Here is a 17880-nt window from a genome sequence, read left to right as displayed (position 1 = left end):
GAGTCCTTTGAACTGAGGCTGGGCTGCTTCTTTTTTTTTTTAACATCTTTATTGGAGTATAATTGCTTTACACTGGTGTGTTAGTTTCTGCTGTATAACAAAGTGAATCAGATGTATGTATACATATATCCCCATATCTCCTCCCTCTTGCTTCTCCCTCCCACCCTCCCTATCCCACCCCTCTAGGTGTGGGCTGCTTTTTTAATCTCAGATTCCCTGAGATACCGCATATCTTTTAAATAAATTCTCTTTTATTTGCTCAAGTTAGTTTGAATTAGAATTCTGTCACCTGAAACTAAGAGTCTTAACTTAGTTACCTCCGCATCCTGTAAATATCTCTCTCCAAACATCACACTGTAATATTTTGTTTGTCTAGTCAAGATAGACAGACTGTATTTTGTTGGTCTTAAGATCTCCATTACCCAGCCTGGGACTTGGCATGGTAGGTGCTCAATAAATGTTTGTTGAATAAATGAATGAGTGCATGAATTATGAGCATCTCATTATACACACTTTTAATTTTACTTTTCAAATCCCTTAAAATTTCTTTGAGTGGGTAATATGTTCATAGTGTTCAAAAATCAAGGTGTATTAAAAGATATATAGTGAAAAGTCTCCCTCCCGTCATTGCCTTGTGTCCACCCAAATCAAACCATCTTCCTTTGCTTCTCCCACCTCAGATAAGCACTGGTGTAGCTTTTACCTATTGTAGTTTTTCAGAGTTTCTTTATGCACATATAAGCAAATGGTAACATATAGTACATACTTTTTATGCAAATGGTAACATATATACTCTGTTTTGCACCTTACTTTTGACTTAATATAGCTCAGAGATTTTTTTCCATATAAGCGTTCCTTTAAAAAAATAATTGTATATTATTACACTGAATAATTGAACCATAATTTATTTAATTTGAATTCTGTTGTTGGGCATTAAAGTTGTTTTGAATCTTTCGCTGTTACAAGTAAGACTGGAATAAATAATCTTGTACATGTCACTTTGCAGGTGTTCCAGTATGTCTGTAAGATAAATAACTAGAAGTGGAATTGCTGGATCAAAGATTATGTGTGTTTATAATTTTATCACCAGAATGCCCTCATAATGTTTATACCAGTTTATTAACCCAGCAGCAATATATGAGAGTGGTTGTTTCTCCACAGCAGTGCCAATCATAAATCAAACATATTTGCAGGTTTCTGTCAGGTTCCACTTTGCATAATGACTGGGTAGCTCCTATTAGACTAATCCATCCACAGATATAAAGCCATGTGCCTCAGGGCACTGGAGAGTGATCAAAAGCAGCAGATACTAGATGGGGGTTGACACTTAGAAGGGAAAGCAGAGCTTATGGGACAAAATCCAAATGTTTAACATGCGTGAAAGAAAGCAGGAAAATATTTGATTAAATAATGCCCAGATATTTCCAAATACGGTGGAAGACATACATTTACAGATTCAAGAATCTCAGCAAACCCCAACCAAGACAAATGCAAGGAAAAAACAAGGCACATCATAGTCAAAATACTGAAAACCAAACATAAGGAGAAAATTTTAAGTGACCACAGAAAATAACACTTTATATGTAGGTGAAAATTATTTGTGTCACCACTAACTGTTCATCAAAAACAGTGGAGGTGAGAAGACAGTGCAGTGATATCTTTAAAATGCTGATAGATTTCTGCCAATCTGTTTGGTGGAAAATGATGTTCAATTTAGTTTGAATTTGTATATTTTTGATATGAATGAGGTTTAGAATATTTTCATATGTTTAAGAGTCATTTGTATTTCTTTTCTGTTTATCCTTTCCTGTTATTCTCTTGGGCTTTAAATCTCTTTTTCATTAAGAGCATTAGCTCTTTGTGATGGAGTTGAAAATATACCTTCCTCAGTTTGCCAGTTGTCTTTTAACATTGCTGGTGGTGTTTTTTTGCCATCCAGAAAATTTTTATGTTCAGGTAGTCAAGTTTATCTATCTTTTCCTTTGTGGCTTCTGAATTAGAAAGTCATTCTCCACTGCAAGGTTTTATAAAGACATTCATCAATGTTTGCTTCTTTACAGTTTTAGTTTTTACACTGAAATTCTTAATCCACTTGGACTTTTTCCTTATATATGATGTGAAATATGGATCTAAGTTTTATTTAGTCCTTTATGGCTCCAGTTGTCCCACACTATCAATCACGCACTGAATCTTTTTGGGCTTATTTCTGGACTGACTTCCTGTTCCATTAGTCTGTCTGTTGATTTAACACCAGTACTATGCTGCTGTAATTACTGTGTGTTTATATGATGCTTTGTTATCTGGGGTAACTAGCCTCCTCTCATTGCTTTTCTTCTTCACAGTTTTCCTGGCTGGTATTAATTGTCTATTTTTCCACATGGTCTTTTGACTCGGCTTTTTAAAGTTCCCTCAAGTCATGAGCCCCAAAGCCTGAACAGGCCAGGTCTTCTTGAAAATGCTCTCAGAGCACTCTGCCCTTTCATGGGTAGTATTTTTCACAGGTTGTAATTTATAGGAGTGTTATTTTGGATTAATGTCTGACTCACTCACTAGACCGTAAGCTCCAGGAGGGAGGGCAGGGATCGCGTCTCTTTTACTCACTATATTTGCAGTGCCTCGTATAGGGCCTGGCAGATTTTAGGCTCTTAATCTACAGTAATGAATGGATGAATAAATTTTAAGTCTTAAGGTTGAGTTCTGACTCTTTATTACTCTCTCAATGACTGCAGGCAGGTTTCTTGACTAAGCCTCAGTTTTCTCATTTCTAAAATAGGTATAAATGAATTATATCTGCTGAACAGGGTTTGGGAATAATTAAATGATATATCTTAGAAAACATTTTTGTGAAGTGTGAGATGTTCTAATCAGACTAACTTTGGCTTTCCTTCTCACATGTGGTAGATAATTATGTGTTTAACAAGGAGCATCCTCCAGATTTAGGCTATTGGTTGTCAGAGTCTATTTAAAGAATCATCCCTACCAGGCTGTCCAGCTAAAGTTATAGCCACTGTTGAGTATTTCTTAGCTTTTAGCTACCTAAGCAGTAAGAGCAGTCAGTTTCAGATGACAGCTTGTTTGTTGACAGCGAACAGTCTCTAAGAAAGGAAATAAAATTTCCCTTTGCAGAGCAACCTGGGTTTGGAATCCATTCTGCACAAGATGTCTACCTGTCACTTCTGAAAGGAGAAGAGAACTATGCCACAGCTGCTATTACCAGAAGAAAAGCTGAGACTTAATAAATTGCCAAAACTCCATGTTGTTATTTTAAGTTACTTGCCAAGGTACTACAACTTGAAAAAGGAACGATGCACTTATTTATTGCTAATGCTGGGAAAATTGCCATTAAGGCAGTTGGCAGAACGGCTGACATTTTAACAGTCATAGGTCAGATAATCTTCCGCGTCTATCCAAGAGAAGATTTGACCAAGGATTGATAAAAAGAAAATCAAACGATTATGTTGACTTGGCTACATCTAAATGTCTCATTTTCGGCTTACAGGAAAGATTGCTATGGAAGCAATCTTTGACGTTGCAACAGAGTGGCAGTAAATTGCTTGAATAACTGTTGAAACTTCAAATATAAAAACAAAGGAAGGGCCACTGTCTGAGGGAGAACTCCAGGAGGATTTTTCACTTGTGTTTTGCTCCTCATATGATGTTTATGGCTCAAAATTTACATTAAGACATGTTTTAAATCACCATTTACTCAGTTTCACAAAAAAAGATTAGCTTATAGGTCACAAGGAAAATCAGTGGCAGAACTGAAAACTGAATTCTACAACGTTAGTCTCCAACATTTCCAACGCTGTTAGAAACAAGTACTAAGTTTTCTTTATTCTCTCAAAGGCAAAATAAAGAATGTATAGTAGGCTTGAAAGTTGGAGATGATAAAGCACTTTTTATGGTTTCCAGTAGACCAAATTCTTTTCACACTTAAGTTTCTTTTATTTTGAATTTAGTTGTGTAAATCAGCCCATTGCTGATAAACACAAATTAATATTAGTCCTGAGATCAGCATTTCTCTTATTACAAATTTAGCTGTATAAATCAGTCTTTTGCCAATAAACATAAATTTATATTAGTTCTAGGATCAACATTTTGAGAAGGGATAAAGTAGGGATTGTCTGAGCATTTTTAAAAGAATGTTGGTCTAAAATAGCCAGTAGAATAAAAATACATTGTACAAACTAAAATAGGGCAAAAGAGCTACAGTGCAGTGCATGGACTAAAATAACTAGCAGTTCAAATGAGTCCAAGTGCTAAATATGTAATTATCTTTCCGACTACCTTATATGTACAAGAGCTGTTTTAATTTTTTAAATCTCACATTTCACTCCTTTTATTGTTGTTTTCAAAAATACACATTTTTTTGGGTATTTTTCACGTCTTTGCTCAATTGTTACCTTGTCAGACTCCTCCGTGAAGGAGATAAATCCCTACCATTTGAGACTTTGAGCAAAGGAGGAGCATAATCTGATGAGTGTGTTGAAAAGACCTCTCGGCCTGTGGTGATGGGAATCAACTGCAAGTGAGCAAGGGCAGAAGCAGTTAGGGGTAGTTGCAGTCATCCAGGCTGGAGATAATAATGGCTCAGATCAGGTGGTTATGGAGGGGGTGAGAAGTGGCTGGACTGAGGATAGAAATTGACAGTGGAGTCAGTAGGATTTGCTGCCATTTGGAATGTGGAAGCAAGAGAAAGATAGGAATCAAGAATGACGCTGAAGTTTGTGGCCTGAGAGACAGAAAGAATGAAATTGCCATTCACTGAAATGAGGAATAAATATCAAAGGAAAAGCACAAAATCAGGATTTTGGTTTTCATCGTGGTAGTTGGATAAATGAAACCCAAATTAGGAAGAGGTCTGGGATGGAGATAAAATAGTTGGGAATCATCAGCATATAAATGGTATTTCAAGTCAAGAACCTGGATGAGCTCACCTGGGGGAGTGTAGATAAAGAAAAGAGGTCTTGGGGTTAAGCGCTGTACACTACAGCGTTTAGAGGTTGGGGAGACCAGAGGGAGGGCCCGTGGAGAGGCAGAGAAGAGCCAAGAGAGACTGGGATCCTGGAAGTCAAGTAAAGAATGTTCCAGGAAAAAAGTGATCAGCTATGTCGGAATGTGGCTGATAGAACAGTAATAAGATGAGGACTGAGAAATGACCATTGGATTTGGCAATGGTGTGGTCATTGGTGACCTTGATGAGCTGTTTTGGTAGAGAGGTGTGGAGGAAAGGCTGACTGGGAGAGGGTTCTGGAGAGAATAATAAAAGAGGAAATGTAGACCTTGAATATAGACTAATTCTTTACAGGAGATTATTTTGTAAAGTAGAACAGAGAAATGAGATGGGACCTGAAGAGGGATATGAAGTCAAGAAAGACCTTTTTAATGATGTTTGCGTGCTGATGGGAGTGAGTGGGTAAACAGGAAAACATAGAGAATATAGGAGAAGGAATGGAGGCAGTTGTTGGGAACGTGTATTCTTTTGTGAGTGTTCCTCCCTCTATAGTACTGTATGCAGCACTAAAGGAAGACGTTTCTGTTCTTGTTCCCAAACTCCTGCTGAGCTAGATGCTCCTCTTTAAGTTCCCATATAACTCTGTTGCTCCTATACTTAACCCTTTCAAAGTATGACTTCTTGTACTTAGGGCCAAAGAATCACACTTCACAGGATATGTTAGTCCTCTAGGAGCTTAACATTACACTAAAACCACATCTTTCTAGCAATTTTGGACTATAACAGAAGGTAAGAATTTTATTAGGATCTTTCACAAACCTCCTCCCGTCCACGATGAGGAGCTGTTTATAGATCCTTAAGTAGCTCGTAACTCTTCTCTCAAGTGTTGAGTTGCAGGTAGCCTGCACGATTGGGGTTCCGTACTGTGTCAAGAATGATTCTGAGGTTTCTGGTCTGAGAGACTGAAAGAATGGAATTACCATTTACTGAAATGAGGAACAAATATCAAAGGAAGAGCACAGCTGCTCAGCTCTGAGGAGTATCGCTGTTTCTCACCGTTGGCATTCCTGGCCACCCAGTGACTCCGGGGACCTCAGCTTTGATTCTGTCCATTTGGTTCTCTCTTTTCTGCCTTTTCTGGCATGGGGTTAGGCTTGTGGTGATGAAGAAGTGCTCTGTCCTTAGCCAGAGGTTGATGTAAGTTAAAAGATGTTGTAAGCAGTAAAACAACACACAACTATGCAGATTATATTTATCATTTTAATCTTTTGAGCTCAAGGTTTATATTTCTGTTTGCATTTTCAAGGTTTTAGGTCAGAGTTTTAAAACTAGGGCCAGGACCTTGAAGCCAGTTGCTTGGGTGTTTGTAGAAAGGGGTGGTGGCTCTTGTGGAATCTTCTGTAAGAGGTGTGCCTGCCTCATTACGCGCGTTCATCCACCCATCCATAAAAACTGTTTGTAAATGCCTGCTATGTTTAAAGATGCGTTAGGGAGTTTAGGGTGCTCATTTTTTTAAGGGGGGTAGACAGTGGAGATTCAGGGAGCTGTCTAGTGGTCATAATATGAAAAAGGTGGAGACCCACTCTTTAGAGTAGCTCTAGATCATCTCCAGAGTTCTTTATTCAAACAGAATTTCATAATGAAACCCAAGATGTCAAAATCCCAAGCTGCACTGCAGGCTTGCTGTCAGAGAGGCTGGAAGACCCAGGACCCCACCAGCTCAGCACCCCTCTTTGTTGCCTTTGCAGAGGTTTCTTAGAACCCCTAGGTGTCTGCATAGCCCAGTTGGAAAAACCCCTCCTCTAGACTATGCCAAAGTTTTTAAAAAAAATGTGATTCCTTAGCCTTTCCCATCATAAAAAAGAAAAAAATATTATTATGATTTCCCATCGTCATAAATTGAGAGGGAAACTTTTTTCTTTTACATGAGTTTTCTCTCTTAGAAAAAAATAGAAGCTATTTTCTAAGCTTAGTTAAATGTTTTAAATCACCAAACCTCTGCACGTCTTTCCTATAGAGACTAGTTCATGGAAAGAATTACTGAAAAATTTTAGTTGATGATAATGATATTAGCAGATTGTCAAGTGATTAGAGTCTTTTTTGGGGTACCCACTAATGTACTGCTTCATATGCGTGGGTCAAAGTTTGACCTTTGTTTTTACTTCCAGACATACTATAAAGGATGGTGATTTATGTCATTAGCTTATGGGTTATAAATATTAGTGAAGTGGTCCGAATGCTTTAGTAAAGTCAGATGAATCGAATGGGCAGGTCTGTGCCTATTGTTTGGATTAAAAAAAAATCACACATTCATATATTCTTTTCATCCTTTTAAAAAACAAAAAGGTAATACTACTGCATTATAATTCTATTGCACATTTAAAATGCAGATTTAAAAAATTCTAATTGTGCTTTTTAGTAACTAATAATTTAATAGTGCTTTTTGATCCTCCCCTACTTTTTCAACCTTCTTTTCTTGCTTGATGTTAGGAAACCCAAATTGAAGATACCTGCAGTTCAAACAGGTTGAACTTGTGGCCTTGGCTGTAATTGTCACTTCACAATCTTATTTTTTATTTTAATCTTATTATTAAACCTTTTTGTTCCCTGCAGACTGGTGAATTTTCAGCTCGTTTCCTTTTGAAGTTGCCAGTGGATTTCAGCAATATTCCCACATACCTGCTCAAGGTAAAAGTATATGATTATCAGTGTGAGAATGTAAATGAGCTTTTTAAGTCATTATTTAACTCTGAATATTTGCATGGTTTGCCAGCATTTTGTTCAGATGATGAATTCTATTAAAAAATATATTACCTGAAGCTCCACTGAGTTACTGTTACCTAAAAGCTAAAATAGTAGCCCTAAGAATCATTTCAAAATGGATTTTTCCTTATAAGACAAAATTAGTAAAAGCAAATTAAACATTGGAACAAAACCTGCCTTTGGTTAATAATCTTTTGGGGGTGAAAGACTCTCTTAGAAATTATCTTAACATGCATTCTGTCTTTAAGTAGGATTGCATATTAACTGTGCTGTGCTAAAGGATGTTTCATTTTCTTTATTTATGTCGCAGTTGATCCCGGGCACCTTGAAAGTTGGACTGTCCTGGAGAGACCTAGAATTGAGTTAGGCCAGTGTATATGGCATTCTTTAAGATATGATGCAGGCGACTTGTGGCTTGGGTGCAGCTACTTTGGGAAGGGGTCTGCAAAATGCTTTGTAGAGGAAATCCAGATCCACACTAGCTGTGGTTAGTGTGAAAAAAGCCTAAATGGACCAGGGAACCAGCAAGTTCTGAACAGGAAGCCTTAAGACAAAGGCCTAAGTTTATCATAGATGTAGATTTGGGTCGTGATTTAAGGTATCGCCTCAGCCATCTTCAGCCTATGGTGATATAGCTTTGCTCTAATGTAAGAAAAATTTCTGCCTTCCAAATTTGATGTTGTTCAGAGAGTTAATGGTATTTATTACAGTGTAGTGAGAAGACAAAAATCCTTGTGCAAGTGTTCCTGCATATTATAGTAGTCATAAATAACATTAGATCTTAATCTTGATAATGACTGGAAATACAGTATAGTCTGGAATATAAACTATAGACCATAGGAAAGATTAGGGAACACTTTATTTTTTTTTTATACATTCTATCCAAGGGACTTATTAGTTTCTTTTCCCCTAAGTAGAACATGGGATTTTTGTGCCTCATTAAACTTTCATTTTTAGTTTCTAGTTGACTGTTTTCCCACTGTGTATCCAAGAGTTGTGACCTGTGATTACCAAGCATAATTAATTTGGTTTTAGCAATTACTTTGCTCTATTAGAATAGCAAGCAGTCTCTTTGGAAACTCTCAGATCACAGACTCATTGACCTCTATATGTCCAGGTAAAACTCTATTTCTGCTCATTTAAAACAAAATTCAGTAGTATATTAGAGTATATTATTCATATAATCACTTTAATCCATAATTTACAGTTATAGTTCCTTTGTTTTGATCTGTTGGGCCTTTTCAGTTTGAATGGTTGTCCTGTTTGTTTGAACTTAGTGTTGTCTCTGCTCATGTTCTTGAAGGTCAAAGGAAAAAACATACTTCTTGGATCATAATCTATGTATTTTTTCCTCTTCAAAACCAAATTTCTGTATTTTCTATTCTAAGACTTCTAACTTGATTTCTATTCTAACTTCTAACTGTTTTGCCCTAACTTTCCTTGCCAGTCAGATAGGAAAAAGGTGGAACCTATTTGACAGAATTGGGAACCTCTTTGGCAGAATTGGAAAGCATTTTTCCCTTCCCAAAGTACAATGAAGTGATTTTTCTACTATAGATTAAATGCCTACCTTGCAGCACTAATGTCTTTCTGGATCTTTAGTTCCTGCAGAGAGTAAAAAATACAACAAGGATAAAAAAAGAGAAACTCTTATATAACACAAAACAACGGCAAAAAAATACCTACCTGCACACCAGAAGTAATCCAGAATACCTACTGAGAGTTTTAAGATCTAAGTTCCTAAAGTTGTTGTATCATAATCTTGGGACATTTGGCTATATGCTTAAAACTAAGTTTGCATTAGGAACTGTTCTACATGTTATTTGCATTTGGATGCTCCTGATCTAATTACCTGCCTGCTGTCTGATAGTCTAAGTCCAAAAGTAACTTCCTCAAATTCCTAGGGTTAGGATACTCTTCACAACATCAATGTAGTTTTGCCTCACCATCTCAAAGAAATGAAAGGTAAAGTAGAACTTTTAAATATTGAAATATCATGGAGTTTGACTACATATCCTACCAATTTGCTACCGTGAAATTTTATCACCCTATGATGAAGCCATCATTCACTCATAAGTTTATATTTCCAAGTGTACATGTTTTATCCACTAATGAAATTTTTTGATGTCAGAATGAAAAAGCCATTAAGTATTCAGTGATATGATTTTGCTTTATACTATACTCCAAGCATATATGGTTCTTTTTTTTTTTTTTTTTGGCTGCGTTGGGTCTTTGTTGCTGTGTGTGGGCTTTCTCTAGTTGTGGTGAGCGGGGACTGCTCTTCATTGTGGTGCAGGGGCTTCTCGTTTCGGTGGCTTCTCTTGTTACAGAGCACGGGCTCTAGACGTGCTGGCTTCAATAGTTGTGGCACGCGGGCTCACTAGTTGTGGCTCGCGGGCTCTAGAGTACAGGCTCAGTAGTTGTGGCACACGGGCTTAGTTGCTCCGCAGCATGTGGGATCTTCCCGGACCAGGGCTCGAACCCGTGTCCCCTGCATTGGCGGGCAAATTCTTAACCACTGTGCCACCACGGAAGTCCACGTATATGGTTGTTACATGGGATAGAATGAATTTATTCTGAAAATGAGTCCTGACTTTAGTGTCTGAGTTTTATTTTTAGTTGTGGTAAGTCAAAGGGTTAGATAAACCATTTACATAAAAACACAGTCAGTAAAAAAAAACAAACAAAAAACTTCTGTATTAATTAGGATTCTTTATTTCTGGGTGATAGGACTCCAGCACAAACTAGTATAAATGAAATGGGAAATGTGGTACAAATCCTCTGCTTCCATAGTCCATGTAGCAGGAAATAAATTACAGGTAGGCATAGACTGACTTTCCCATGTCTGTCCTACTTGGGCCCAGGGGTGCACCCCTGAACTTCTCAACTGAAGAGAATACGCTCCATCCATGTTGTTGCAAATGGCAAAATTTCATTTTTTTTTATGACTGAGTAATTTTCCATTGTATATAAGTACATCTTATTTATCCATTCATCTGTTGATGGACATTTAGGTTGCTTCCATATCTTGGGTATTATAAATAGTGCTGCTATGAACATGGGGGTGCATGTATCTTTTCGAACTAGTGTTTTTGTTTTCTTTGTGTAAATACCCAGGAGTGGAATTGCTGGATCATGTGGTAGTTCTATTTTTAGTTTTCTGAGGCACCTCCATACTGTTTTCCACAGTGGCTGCACCAATTTACATTCCCACCAACAGTGTACCAGGGTTCCCTTTTCTCTGCAGTTTTGCCAACATTTGTTGTTTGTGACCTTTTTTTTTTTTTTTTGAGGTACGCGGGCCTCTCACTGTTGTGGCCTCTCCCGTTGCGGAGCAACAGGCTCCGGACGCGCAGGCTCAGCAGCCATGGCTCACGGGCCCAGCCGCTCCACGGCATGTGGGATCTTCCCAGACCGGGGCACGAACCCGTGTCCCCTGCATCGGCAGGCGGACTCTCAACCACTGCGCCACCAGGGAAGCCCCGTGACCTTTTTTGATGATAGCCATTCTGACAGGTGTGAGGTGATATCTCATTGTGGTTTTGATTTGCATTTCTCTGATGATTATTGATGTTGAACATATTTTCACGTGCCTGTTGGCCAAAGGTATGTTTTGTTTTGTTTTGTTTTTTGGAAAATGTTTATTTTAATTCTGCCCATTTTTAAATCGGTTGTTTATTTATTTATTATTTTATTTTTTAAAAAAAAATTTTCATTGAAGTATAGTTGATTTACAATATTATATGTACAACAAAGTGATTCAGTTATACATACGTATATTCTTCTTCAGATTCTTTTCCATTGTAGGTTATTACAAGATACTGAATATAGTTTCCTGTACTATACAGTAGGTCCTTATTGTTTATTTTATGTATAGTAGTGTGTATCTGTTAATCCCAAACTGCTAATTTATTTCTGCCCCCCTCCCCCATTCCCCTTTGGTAACTATAAGTTTGTTTTCTATGTCTGTGAGTCTATATCTCTTTTGTAAATAAGTTCATTTTTATCATTTTTTTTTAGATTCCACATATAAGTGATATCATATGATATTTGTCTTTGTCTGACTTACTTCATTTAGTATGATAATCTCTAGGTCCATCCATGTTGCTGCAGATGGCATTATTTCATTCTTTTTTATGGCTGAGTAATTTCGAATTAGAGTTTTCAGCTTTTCCAGATATATGCCCCACAGTGGGATTGCTGAATCATATGGTAACTCTACTTTTAATTTTTTAAGGGACCTCCATAATGTTCTCCATAGTGGCTGTACCAATTTACATTCCCACCAACAGTGTAGGCAGGTTCTTTTTTCTCCACACTCTCTCCAGCATTTATTTTTTGTAGACTTTTTGATGATGGCCATTCTGACTGGTGTGAGGTGATACCTCATTGTAGTTTTGATTTATTTCTCTAATAATTAGCAATTTTGAGCATCTTTTCATGTGCCTATTGGCCATCTGTATGTCTTCTTTGGAGAAATGTCTATTTAGGTCTTCTGCCCACTTTTTGATTGGGTTGTTTGTTTTTTTGATATTGAGCTGTATGAGCTGTTTGTATATTTTGGATAGTAACCCCTTATTGGTCATAACATTTGCAAATATTTTCTCCCATTTGGTAGGTTGCCTTTTCATTTTGTCGATGATTTCCTTTGCTGTGCAAAAGCTTTTAAGTTTAATTAGGTCCTGTTTGTTTATTTTTCCTTTTGTTTTCTCTGCCTTAGGAGACAGATCTGAAAAATATTGCTGTGATTTATGTAAAAGAGTGTTCTGCCTATGTTTCCTTCTAGGAGTTTTATGGTTTCAGAACTTACATTCAGGTCTTTAACTCATTTTGAGCTTATTTTTGTATATGGTATGAGAAAATATTCATATTTCATTCTTTTACATGTAGCTGTCCAGTTTTCCCAGCACTGCTTATTGAAGAGATTGTCTTTTCTCCATTGTATATTCTTGCCTCCTTTGTCATAGATTATTTGACCATAGGTGTGTGGGTTTATTTCTGGGCTCTCTATTCTGTTCCATTGATCTATGTGTCTGTTTTTGTGCCAGTACCATACTGTTTTGATTACAGTAGCTCTGTGGCATAGTCTGAAGTCAGGGCATGTGATACCTCCAGCTTTGTTCTTCTTTCTCAAAATTCTTTTGGCTATTAGGGGTCTTTTGTGTTTCCATATGAATTTTAGAATTATTTGTTCTACTTCAGTGAAAAAATGCCATTGATATTTTGATAGGGGTTGTATTGAATCTGTAGCTTGCCTTGTGTTTTGTGCTCATTTTAACAATATTAATTCTTCCAATCTGTGAACATGTTATATCTTTCCATCTGTTGTGTCATCTTCAGTTCCTTTCATCAGTGTCTTATAGTTTTCTGAATACAGGTCTTTTACTTCCTTAGGTAAGTTTATACCTAGCTATTTTATTTTATTTTTTTGGAGGTGATTATAAATGGGATTGTTTCCTTAATTTCTCTTTCTAATAGTTCTTTGTTAATGTATAGAGATGCAACAGATTTCTGTATATGAGTTTTGTATCCTGCAACTTTACTGGATTTATTGATGAGCTCTAGTAGTTTTTTGGTGGCATCTTTAGGATTTTCTATGTATAGTATCATGTCATCTGCAAACAGTGACAGTTTTACTTCTTCCTTTCCAACTTGGATTCCTTTTATTTCTTTTTCTTGTCTGATTGCTATGGCTGGGACTTCCAGTACTATGTTGAATAAAAGTGGTGAGAGTGGGGCACTATCATTCTTTCATATAGTAGGGGAAAATAGGTAATAGCATGACTGTTGAAAACGTGTGTGTATGACAGTCACAAAATGTGACTTGTCATCAAAGATTGAGTTTTAGTAAATTTGCAGTTTTAAAATTCCTCAGTCTCCTCACCTTTCCTTAGGAACCGGGGAGGATTTTGCATTCTCTGCAGCCAGAAGAAGAGAATTAGACTGATTAATCTCCCTGGATTTTTTTTTTTTAACGAATTCTTGCATTGTTCTTTATTATTTGAAAGTCCATTTATTTTTACATATTTGCTAGGAAGGAAACTGATATCTTCCCCCAAATATTCTCTTTTTTAAAATATAGCAAGCTTGTTAGAGTGATATGTATTGATTATAGTTGTTTCTCAGCAAGCATAAGGTAGCAAACATTAAAAAGCCCTCTGATCCTGATAAATGAATATAAATTCAAAGACTATTCATTACAAAATTTTTTCTCTAAACCACACATTTTAAAAGATGCTTCAGAATTTGATACCTTTTAAAGGCAAGAATATACAATGGAGAAAAGACAGTCTCTTCAATAAATGGTGCTGGGAAAACTGGACAGCTACATGTAAAAGAATGAAATTAGAACACTCCCTAACACCATACACAAAAATAAGCTCAAAATGGATTAAAGACCTAAATGTAAGGCCAGACACTATAAAATTCTTAGAGGAAAACATAGGCAGAACACTCTATGACATAAATCACAGCAAGATCCTTTTTGACCCACCTCCTAGAAAAATGGAAATAAAAACAAAAATAAACAAATGGGACCTAATGAAACTTAAAAGCTTTTGCACAGCAAAGGAAACCATAAACAAGACGGAAAGACAGCCCTCAGAATGGGAGAAAATATTTGCAAACGAAGCAACTGACAAAGGATTAATCTCCAAAATTTACAAGCAACTCATGCAGCTCAATATCAAAAAAACAAACAACCCAGTCCAAAAATGGACAGAAGACCTAAATAGACATTTCTCCAAAGAAGATATACAGACTGCCAACAAACACATGAAAGGATGCTCAACATCACTAATCATTAGAGAAATACAAATCAAAACTGCAATGAGGTATCACCTCACACCAGTCAGAATGGCCATCATCAAAAAATCTACAAACAATAAATGCTGGAGAGGGTGTGGAGAAAAGGGAACCCTCTTGCACTGTTGGTGGGAATGTAATTTGATACAGCCACTATGGAGAACATTATGGAGGTTCCTTAAAAAACTAAAAATAGCACTACCATACGACCCAGCAATCCCACTACTGAACATGTACCCTGAGAAAACGATAATTCAAAAGGAGTCATGTACCACAATGTTCACTGCAGAACTATTTGCAATAGCCAGTACATAGAAGCAACCTAAGTGTCCATCAACAGATGAATGGATAAAGAAGATGTGGCACAATGCAATATTACTCAGCCATAAAAAGAAACGAAATTGAGTTATTTGTAGTGAGGTGGATGGACCTAGAGTCTGTCATACAGAGTGAAGTAAGTCAGAAAGAGAAGAACAAATACCATATGCTAACACGTATATATGGAATCCAAAAAAAAATGGTTCTGAAGAACCTAAGGGCAGGACAGGAATAAAGACACAGACGAAGAGAATGGACTTGAGGACACGGGGAGTGGAAAGGGCAAGCTGGGACGAAGTGAGAGAGTGGCATGGACATATGTACACTACCAGCTGTAAAATAGATAGCTAGTGGGAAGCAGCTGCGTAGCACCGGGAGATCAGCTCGGTGCTTTGTGACCACCTAGAGGGGTGGGATAGGGAGGGAGGGTGGGAGGGAGACACAAGGGGGAGGAGATATGGGGATATATATATATATGTCTGATTCACTTTGTTATAAAGCAGAAACTAACACACCATTGTAAAGCAATTATACTCCAATAAAGTTGTTAAAAAGAGAAAGACAGGAATTTGATACCTTTTAGTTTAGGGAATTTTTTGGATCCAATAAAGTCACACTTAATAAGCAGCTTTTAGAAATAAAGACTGCTTTAACTCAGTCTTGTGAAATCTGGTTTTAAACAAAACAGTTGTCTGGTGCTTGAAAGACCATAAAGAATTCACAGGAAACCCTCATCTTATCTAATCAAATAGGAGTAGGCATACTTTTATAAAAGTAGGAATATGTACCTGGAAGAACGTGCCATAAAAGTAGAGTGCTTTTAATTCCAGTAATAATTCTACTTTATCATTGCTAAAATGGAGCCAAAATCTGCATTTGAGGCTTAATCACAAGATAGTAAAGTTTTAGGCTTGTAGACCATGTGGTCTCCATCACAGCTACTTAACTTTGCTGTCACAGCATGAAAGCAGCTACGGACAATATCTAAATCAATGATTGTGTCTGAATCCCAGTAAAACTTTATTTAAAAAAATAGACATTGGACTGGCTTTGGACTGCAGGCAATTATTTGCTGGTCCCTTTCCTAAATTATGGGATGGAGGGTGGGGGAAATTCTTCACAAAGGCACCTGGGGCATCACAGAAAGATGAGAAAAAGGATTTGGTTCAGTGAGTTTAAGTGGATTTTAATACCATGGTCTCTTCGTTTTTATTTTACGCGCACCTTCAGCTTGGTTGAAGTCTCCCTCCCTCTTTTCTTCGCTCCTCTCTTCCTTTCCTTCCTTGTTTTCTTCCTTCCTTTATTCCATCTTCTCCCTTATTTTTAAATAATCTGTTAGCAGCATACAGTTTACTAAATTTTCTTCCAAGTCTTAGTTTCCCTAACTGTTAAAATGTGGTTAGGCTATAGCACAACACATTGGATTGTTGGGAATATCAATGAGATGATGAATATTATGGTCCTTAATACATTTCTGAGCTTGGAGTAAATGCAGAATAGAAATGGTTTTGATTTTATTTAGTCATTAATTTATATTCCAAAGTATTGAATTTATTGTGGTCTAGGAAGAAAGTAAGCATTTCATTGAAATTAAGACAGAGTTATGTTTACTACTTCTTTTTTCTTCTGTCCTGTTTTTCCCCCATCTAGAATTCAAAACCCAAATTTTCACTTGCCCCAAATTTTCAGATATAATTTATGGTAATTCTGACAGTAGTATTTTTCCCTACTGAAAATGAAGAATAGTCACAGGCAGCTTCTGTGAGCTTCCTCCTTTCAGTTTTCTCTTATTGTTTTCTTTTGCTTTTATTTTTTTATGGTGTACTTGTGTTTTTACCTTCTAAATTATAATTTTAGAATGGAGCTGTGTCTCAAATCACTATCAGTTGACCTGCTTTGCTACCCTGTCCCCATATATCTTGATAGTTCTTCAAGTGCAGTGTATTCTGTTACATACAATGCTTTAGTAACATGGATTAGTTCACACACAATTGATAAATAGTGGAAGTATGTCAGTATAAGGCAGAAGTTGCCATGGTTTAGTTAATAGTTTGACCACTGAATAACCGCAGCTGAATGCAAGTACACTAATGCAGATGAACTAACAAGCTGTGGAGGGTTTTTGTATGGCATACAATGTCCATTCACTCCATTCCTTTCACGTGGCTCAGTTTTGTTGTACACTCTGTATTTAAGTATTTGTCGCATGGTTTCTCCCCATCTTTGTGGAAAAGAAACAAACACAAGGCAATAAGCCAGAGCTTTCCCTCTCTGGCATCATTACATTTTGTCCAAAACCTGCTTCTCCGCTGTAACTTCTAATGATGATGTCCCTCTACTCTTTCCCATAACTCAGCAGTTTCAACCTTTCCTTGTAGCCCCTTTCATTGTTATCTTCAGCTTTTTCAAAGTCCTATATTTAGTATAATAATTCTTTGTTTATTACGAATATAGCATGTCATTTTAAGTATATTAGAGTTTTATTGGATTTACTTTGGTTTTTGTTAATGCTGTGGTTTCGAAGTTGTACAAGTGACTAACTGTAAAGTAAGGTCTAGCCTTGCCATATTTTTCTCATAAGCCTCTTACTCTTAATGTATAGTTTACTAAAATGCAATGTTTTAAAGGAATGCATTTTCACATTACAGCAAAAACAATTGCATTCAAACAACCAGAGATTCTGTTCTTTTATAGGCTAGGCAGCTTTACTCCTTTATACTTACATGTCATAAGATTTTAAAACCTTCTCTGTCCTCATACTTCTCTTCAGGAGGTATTCCAGATTGCCAGCATCTCTCTTAAACTGTGGTGTCCAGAAATAAGCACAAAATTTCAGATAGGATTGATCAGTCAGTGTTCATTAGAACTTTGAACTTCACCATTTATTGAGTATTTATTGAGTTTGTAAAAAAACCCAGACTTCCTTGTTTTTCTAATCCTGTTTTATGCAGCTGGTTTTTTAAGGCAAAGTATAGACTAATCCCTTCATACTGTCCTTTTGAATTTACCCTTTTTGTTCAGCCTGTTTATGGGGGAGGTAT

The 17880-nt window shown here is 36.8% G+C and overlaps 1 protein-coding gene across 3 annotated transcripts in view; it reads left to right on the top strand.

Moving 5' to 3' along the window:
* BABAM2 (BRISC and BRCA1 A complex member 2) overlaps positions 1 to 17880 on the top strand; it is a 444366-nt gene that overhangs the window by 151830 nt on the left and 274656 nt on the right. For all 3 annotated transcript variants that reach the window (XM_060026897.1, XM_060026895.1, XM_060026898.1), the window contains exon 6: positions 7568 to 7642. In XM_060026897.1, the coding sequence (XP_059882880.1) occupies positions 7568 to 7642 (75 nt within the window). The remainder of the gene's footprint in view (positions 1 to 7567; positions 7643 to 17880) is intronic.

Source organism: Delphinus delphis, chromosome 12 (genome assembly GCF_949987515.2).
Source record: "Delphinus delphis chromosome 12, mDelDel1.2, whole genome shotgun sequence".
Classification (NCBI taxonomy): domain Eukaryota; kingdom Metazoa; phylum Chordata; class Mammalia; order Artiodactyla; family Delphinidae; genus Delphinus; species Delphinus delphis.
The sequence above is the reverse complement of the archived record's forward strand: the minus strand, read 5'-3'. Positions and strand labels throughout refer to the sequence as shown.